The 8,131-nt window shown below is 44.0% G+C and overlaps 1 protein-coding gene across 1 annotated transcript in view; it reads right to left on the bottom strand.

Moving 5' to 3' along the window:
• Positions 1-261: 261 nt before the first annotated feature.
• The window catches only part of PARVA (parvin alpha), a 180,878-nt gene continuing 173,008 nt past the window's right edge, over positions 262-8,131 (bottom strand). Inside the window, exon 13 of the mRNA XM_065881875.1 lies at positions 262-338. Within this exon, the coding sequence (XP_065737947.1) occupies positions 262-338 (77 nt within the window). The remainder of the gene's footprint in view (positions 339-8,131) is intronic.

Here is an 8,131-nt window from a genome sequence, read left to right as displayed (position 1 = left end):
GGTGTGCCTAAGTTGGTTCCAAATCACACTGAGGGAAATCTGGACCTGGCACCAGGATGGCAACAACCTTCACAAGCCATTGCAGGGTCAGCTTTAGAGCCTGGGAGGTGTGGGTCAGCCCCCTGAGTTACTGATCATTTCCTTCCTAATCTCAGTTTCCACTATCTCTGGGAATAGAGCAGGCGGACTTGGGAGAGAGCACAGAGCAAGAGACAGGAATAAGCAGGTTAAGGCGGTTCAGGGGACGGTCCAGTCTGCCCCTCACTCCACATTCCGGTACTTGGTGAAGAGGTTGTACAACACTCGCAGTGTGGATTTCAGGTCACAGTTGACGATGTCTGCATAGAAAACAAAAAAACACACATTGCTTCAGTGGTGCCACATGGCCCCAAACTGGCATCGGGTGTCCTCTTCCTTCTGCCACCCACCACGTGCCCAGCATGGTCCTGGGGAGGGTGTCTCCCCTCTCCCATAGGACACCATTCTGTGCTCCTGAAGAGCTAGCTCCCTGTCCTGCTGGGAGAGAAGAGCATCCCCATGAGACAACCAGGGGCAGGTGGGTGTTGAAGGATGGGCAGTGTGTGCAGCGAGAATTCAGAGCAGGGGGCAGCGAGGGGCAGAGGTGCTGGGGCATGGGCGTCTCATCTCTCACTGAAAGAAAGCAGACCCCAGAGCATGTAGTTTTCGCCCTGGAAACAGAATCCCAGGCGAGAGGACCCCGACCCGACTCTGTGCCCTGGGTCTCACCTGTCTCTCGGGGCCCCTCTCCCTCTGCCTTCACCCTGCCCCACAGAGCCAGCCGTGAGGGGGGGCAACGAGGGGAGGGCCTGCAGCTACACTGGGGGACGAAGTGGTGAGTTAGGAGGACTAAGCTGCCTCTCCCTTAAGACGGGAGGGAGGGCACCTAAAGGGCAGAGAAGCCCACCCGGCAGGGAGTACTCAGTAGATTATGTGTCACCCGAAAGATTAAGGACAGAGCAAGGCGGACGGGTTTGAGGCTGGGAGCTGGATTATATTTTCAGGAGAGTTCCACCATGGGTCCTGAGCTTTTATACAACCATTTCCTCCCGCCCTCACTTCCCCTGACCCCTCCCTGTCTTCCTTCTCTTTACTGGTCACCTCCTCTGGCTGCCCCTCTAACCCTCTGTGGACTCCTCTGCCTTCTCCTGCCCCCCAAGGCCCCACCCTGCACTTGCCCCTCTGCACTCACACCCCTGTGAAAGCGCCTTCCCTGAGGACCTGGCATAGTGAAAACATAAAGAAAGGAACTCTGCCTACTACTTAGGGATGCAGACTGAGGTAATAGAAGGAAAAGGAAAAGTTTAAAAAAAAAAAAAAAGAAGGAAAAAGGCAAAAGCCTGATGACTATACAAGTCAGGAGAGTTGAGGTCGAAGATTATGTCCAAAAAGGGCAAGCGGAGGGAAGACTGGGGAGCTGGGATTGCTGTATCCCTTGAGCTGGGTGCTGGTTATATGGTGGCTCGTTGGATAATATTTCACTAAAGTTATTTGAAAAAAACCCTAACTGTGCCGAAGGTCTGATGAAGTAAATGATGTAAGAGAAAATAATAGAAAATAATAAATGCTCTGGGTTCCAAAGATGGGAGGCTGAGTCACTGGGAGGGAAGGGATTGGGGGACAATGTCAGGGCTCCAGCAGCGGCATGGTCAACAGGAACAGGGATCGTCCAGGACCAGCAGAACGGGAGGCCGGTGGCTCTGGCAGGCTGGGCTGTGGTTCCAGGTCTTAGCCTTGGGACTCTTGCAGTTGTAGCTGCCACAGTCAGGTGTGCCCAGGCCCTAGGCCCCACAAAGATCAACACCTACTGGGCCATAAGCCAAGGGCCCAGGGCTGGGGAATCTCCTTAGGGCTCCCCAAACCCCTGGGCCCCATCCTGCCTGCCCCCTCCCAGGCCTTATCCCAGTTGTAGACCAACCCTACTCCACCCCTGCTGGGCTCAGACGCTGCTCCAAGCTCTCTTGCCGAATGACCAGGGGCTCAGGGACCACCCGTGAGGCCTGGAGCTCAGCTTCCTTTCTGCTCCCATGTCGGTTCGTGCACATATGTGAGCCTCCAGCTTGGACCCTGCCCAGTGGCTGAGCCCTGCTCCCCTGCCATGCTCATGCTGAGGTAGGGTCCTATGCCCTCTGGGCTGATTCCTGTCTTCCGCTGACTGCTTGGTGATGAGCGTTCCTTAAATTCCACCCAAGTCAAAGATTAGGAAGTTACCCTAAGAAGGAACTGCTAGAAAGGCAGACAGGGACAAAGGTGAGCTCACTAAGGGAGTGAGCGTGAAGGGGAAGGTAGGCTGACATTGGGGCCACTGCAGCAGGCTCCTAACTGGGCTCCTCAAAGCCTCTTGCCCTCTCCAGTCCATTCTACCCACTGCAGCTAGACTGTTTGGCTTCTGGGTATGGTTGTGCAGGATGCACACTGCACAACTCCAGGGCACATCTTCATATTTCCAAGGTATCATTACCGCAGACTACAATGTAACTCTGGCCCCAGGGATTGTGCAGGTCACAACTTGTATGCCCACACAGCTATTTCACATAAGATAAAGTCCAGAATCCTAATCCATGGTTTTACAAGGCAAAAGCTGACTCCGGCCCACCCTTCCAGTCTCACTTCATGCCACGTTCCCCCTCATTCACTCTGCACTGGTCACAGGGGCTTCCTTTCACAACATCCCAGTAGGCTGTGCTCCTCCATCATCTTGGCCTCTGCACATGCTGTTGCAACATCTAGATTGTTCTTCCCAAGTAGCTGCCTCCTGATCCTCTTGCAGACCTCAGCTCAAAGCACTGCCTCCTGAGTGAAGCCTTGACACCTGGCCTTGGTGAGGGCACCCTGTCTTATGTTCTCACAACCCCCGCACTCTTCCTTCATAGCACTCACTCCAGTTCTCAAGCAGTGGTTTGTGTGCTTATCTAATGAAATCTGCCTTTGCTCGGAGCGTGACCAACGTGACTGCAGACAGTTGATCTTGCTTTGCTCCAGTGCCTGGCCCAGTAACTGGCATGCACAGACCTCAAAAGATATTAATAAATGCATGAATGATTTCCCAATGTCCTGGAAGCCAAGAAAGAAAATTCCAGAAAGAGGGGATGACCAATAGAGCTCCCAAGAGGGTGAAGAGGGTAAGGGCTGGGAAGAGTTCCCAGGGGACATGGTCCTGCTGGTGGCTTGGGAGAGAGCAAGGCCATGTGCAGGTGGTGGCAAGGTGTGAACAGCAGAATGGGCAGATGAGCAGTGGAGGCAATGGGCATGGGTGCAAAGGATGAACTTGGGAGCCTGAGGAAGGAGAGCTATGGATGGAGGTGGGAGGATTTGTTGTTCCCTTTTTTTTTTTTTTTTTTGCGCTACGCGGGCCTCTCACTGTTGTAGCCTCTCCTGTTGTGGAGTAGAGGCTCCTGACGCGCAGGCTTAGTGGCTATGGCTCACGGGCCCAGCCGCTCCGCGGCATGTGGGATCTTCCCGGACCGGGGCACGAACCCGTGTCCCCTGCATCGGCAGGCGGACTCCCAACCACTGCGCCACCAGGGAAGCCCTGTTGTTCCCTTTTAAAGACAGGGGAGTTCTATGATTGCTAGAGAAAGAAAATGTCCAATATGGGAGAATGTTTCAAAATGACCATTTAATTTACTCCAATTTATTTCTTTTTCCTTTTATTGCTGATTTACACTATAGTTGATTTACAGTGTTATATTAGTTTCAGGTATACAACACAGTGATTCAATATTTTTGTAGATTTTACTCCATTTAAAGTTATTATAAAACAATGGCTATATTTTCCTATGCTGTACAGTATATCCTTGCTTATTTATTTTAGGCATAGTAGTTTGTTAATCCCCTACCACTATCTTCCCCCTCCCTCATTCCCTTTCCCCCCTGGTAATCACTAGTTTGTTCTCATATCTGTGAGTCTCCGTTTTGTTATATTAATTTGTTTTATTTTTAAGATTCCACATATAAGTGAAATCATATAGTATTTGTCTTTCTCTGGCTTATTTCACTAAGCATAGTATTCTCTAGGTCCATCCACATTGCTGCAAATGGCACTATTTCATTCTTTTTTATGGCTGAGTAGTATTCCATATTATATATATACCACATCTTCTTGATCCATTCATCTGTTGATGATCACTTGGGTTGCTTCCATGTCTTGGCTATTGTAAATAGTGCTGCTGTGAACATCAGGGTGCATGTATCTTTTTGAATTAGTTTTCATCTTTTCCAGATATATACCCAGCAGTGGAATTGCTGGATCATATGGTAGTTCTATTTTTAGTTTTGGAGGAAGCTCCATACTGTTTCCATAGTGGTTGCAACAGTTTACATTCCCACCAACAGTGTAGAAGGGTTCTCTTTTATCCACACCCTCTCCAGCATTTATTATTTGCAGACTTTTTGATGGTAGCCATTCTGACAGGTGTGACATGATATCTCATTATTGTTTTGATTTGCATTTCTCTGATGATTAGCCATGTTGAGCATCTTTTCACGTGCCTGTTGGTCATCTGTACATGTTCTTCGGAAAAATATCTATTCAGGTTTTCTGCCCTTTTTTTAAAAATGAAAACTTCTTTCTTTATTTATTTTTGGCTGTGTTGGGTCTTTGTTTCTGTGCGAGGGATTTCTCTAGTTGCGGTGAGCGGGGGCCACTCTTCATCACGGTGCATGGGCCTCTCACTGTCGCGGCCTCTCCCGTTGCAGAGCACAAGCTCCAGATGCACATCTGCCCATTTTTTAATCAGGTTGTTTGACTTTTTGATATTGAGTTGTATAAGCTATTTCTATATTTTGGGAACTAACCACTTACTGGTAATCTCATTTGCAAATATTTTCTTCCATTCAGTAGGTTGTCTTTTCATTTTGTCAATATTTCTTTTGCTGTGCAAATTTTTAAGTTTAATTAGGTCCCGTTTATTTATTTTTGCTTTTATTTCTTTTGTGTTAGGAGAGAGATCCCCCAAAATATTGCTACAACTTATGGCAAAGAGTGTTCTGCCTATGTTGTCCTCTAGGAGTTTTATGGTTTCAGGTCTTAAATTTAGGTCTTCAATTCATTTTGAGTTTATTTTTGTATATGATATGAACAAGTGTTCTAATTTTATTCTTTTACATGTAGCTGTCCAGTTTTCCTTGTACCACTTATTGAATAGACTTTTTCCCATCATATATTCTTGCCTCCTTTGTTTTAGATTAATTGACCACAAGTGTGTGGGTTTATTTCTGGGCTCACTATTCTATTCCATTGATCTATGTGTCTGTTTTTGTGCAAGCACCATGCTATTTTGATTACTGTAGCTTTGTAGTATAGTCTAAAGTCAGGGCGAGTGATTCCTCCAGCTTTGTTCTTTTTTCTTAAGATTGCTTTTGCAATTTGGGGTGTTTTGTGGTTACATATATGTTTTAGGATTATTTGTTCTAGTTTTGTGAAAAACGTCATGGGTATTTTGGTAGGGATTGTGTTAAATCTGTAGATTGCTTTGGGTAGTATGGACATTTTAACAATATTAATTCTTCCAATCCATGAACATGGGATATCTTTCCATTTCTCTGTATTGTCTTCAATTTCCTTCATAAGTGTTTTATGGTTTTCAGATTATAGGACTTTCACCTCCTTAGTTAAGTTTATTCCTAGGTATTCTTATATCCTGCAACTTTACTGAATTCACTTATTAGTTCTAATCATTTTTTGGTGGAGACTTTAGAGTTTTCAATACATAGTATCATGTCATCTACAAATAGTGACAGTTTTACTTCTTCCCATCTGGTTGGATGCCTTTTATATCTATTTCTTTTCCGATTGTTACGGCTAGGACTTCCAAACTATGTTAACCAGAAGTGATGAGAATGGGCATCCTTGTCGTGTTCCTGGTTCTAGAGAAAAAGCTTTTAACTTTTTGTTGTTGAGTATGGTGTTAGCTGTGAGTTTGTCATAAATTGCCTTTATTATATCGAGATATGTTCGTTCTATAACAACTTGATGAGAATTTTTGTCATGAATGGATGTTGAATTTTGTCAAATGCCTTTTCTGTGTCTATTGAGATAATCGTGTGATTTTTATCCTTCTTTTTGTTAATGTGATGTTTCATATTGATTTGGGGATACTGAACCATCCTTGCATTCCTGGAATAAATCACACTTGATTTTGGGATTTTTATATTGTTGAATTTGGTTTGGTAATATTTTGTTGAGAATTTTTGTTTACATTTATCTTAGATATTGGCCTGCGATTTTCTTTTTTTTTTTTGTAGTGTCTTTGCCTGATTTTGGTATCAAGGTAATGATGGCCTTGTAGAAGTGAATTTACAAATGTTCTCTCCTCTTCAATTTTTTTAATAGTTGAGAAGGATGATATTACTTCTTCTTTATATGTTTGGTAGAATTTCCCTGTGAAGCTTTCTGGACTTTTGTTTTCTGGGAGTTTTTTTCTTTTTGTTTGTTTGTTTGGTTTTCTTAAAATTACAAATTCAATTCACTACTAGTGATCACTCTGTTCAGACTGTTTCTTCCTGATTCAGTCTTGGAAGGTTGTATGTTTCTAGAAATTTGACCATTTCTTCTAGGTTGTCCAAGTTTTTGGCATATAACTGTTCATAGTATTCTCTTATGATTTTTTTGTATCTATGTGATATTGGTTGTTATTTCTCTTCTTTCATTTCTTATTTTGTTTTTTGGGATCCTCTCTCTTTTTTTTCCCTTGGTGAGCTTGGGTAAAAATCTGTCAATTTTGTTTATCTTTTCAAAAAAAATGCCAGCTTTTGGTTTCATTGATATTTGGGTTTTGTTTTGTTTTTTTTTTTTTTGGTCTCTATTTTATTTATTTACTCTCTGATCTTTATTATTTCCTTCCTTCTGCTAACTTTGGGCTTTGTTTGTTCTTCTTTCTCTAATTCCATTAGATGGTCAGTTAGATTGTTTATTAGAGATTTTTTTCTTATTTCTTTAAATAGTCCTGTATTGCTATAAGGTTCCCTCTTAGAACTGCTTTTCCTGCATCCCACAGATTTTGGAAAGTTGTGTTTCCATTTTCGTTTGTCTCGAGGTATTTTCTGCTTTCTTTTTTGATTTTTTCATTGACCCACTGTTTTTTTAAAGTAGAACATTGTTTAGTCTCCATGTGTTTGTGCTTTTCCCATTTTTCTTCCTGTAATGGATTTCTAGTTTCATACCATTGTGTTTGGGAAAATGCTTGATATAATTTCTATCCTCTTAAATTTGTTGAGACTTGTTTTGTGGCCTAGGATGTGCTCTATCCTGGAGAACATTCCACGTGCACTTGAAAAAAACGTGTATTCTGCTATTTCTGGGTGGAATGTAGATATCTATTAGGTCCAACTAATCTAATATATCATTTAAGACCACTGTTTCCTTACTGATTTTCTTCTGGTTATCTGTTCATTGATGTAAGTGGGTATTAAAGTCCCCAAGTGGGACTTCCCTGGTGGCACAGTGGTTTAGAATCTGCCTGCCAATGCAGGGGACACAGGCTTGAGCCCTGGTCTGGGAAGATCCCACATGCCGTGCCACAACTACTGAAACCTGTGTGCCTGGAGCCCGTGCTCCACAACAAGAGAAGCCACTGCAATGAGGAGCCCACGCACTGCAACGAAGAGTAGCCACCACTTGCTGCAACTAGAGAAAGCCCGTGTGCAGCAACGAAGACCCAACACAGCCAAAAAATAAATTTTAAAAAGTCCCCTACTATTATTGTATTACTGTCAATTTCTCCTGTTATGTCAATGTTTGCTTTATATATTTAAGTGCATATATGTTAACAAGTGTTACATCTTCTTCTTGTATTGATCCCTTTATCATTATTATTATTTTGCAGTACGTGGGCCTCTCACTGTTGTGGCCTCTGCTGTTGCGGAGCACAGGCTCCGGATGTGCAGGCTCAGTGGCCATGGCTCATGGGCCTAGCCGCTCTGCGGCATGTGGGATCTTCCCAGACTGGGGCACAAACCCGTGTCCCCTGCATCGGCAGGCGGACTCTCAACCATTGCGCCGCCAGGGAAGCCCCCCTTTATCATTATTTTAATGCCCTTGTCTTTTGCTATAGACTTTGTTTTAAAGTCTATTTTGTCTTATATGAGTATTGTTACTCCTGCTTTGGTCATT

The sequence above is a fragment of the Phocoena phocoena genome, chromosome 8, assembly GCF_963924675.1.
Source record: "Phocoena phocoena chromosome 8, mPhoPho1.1, whole genome shotgun sequence".
Lineage (NCBI taxonomy): Eukaryota > Metazoa > Chordata > Mammalia > Artiodactyla > Phocoenidae > Phocoena > Phocoena phocoena.
Note: the sequence above shows the minus strand (reverse complement) of the source record. Positions and strands in the feature narration are given on the sequence as shown.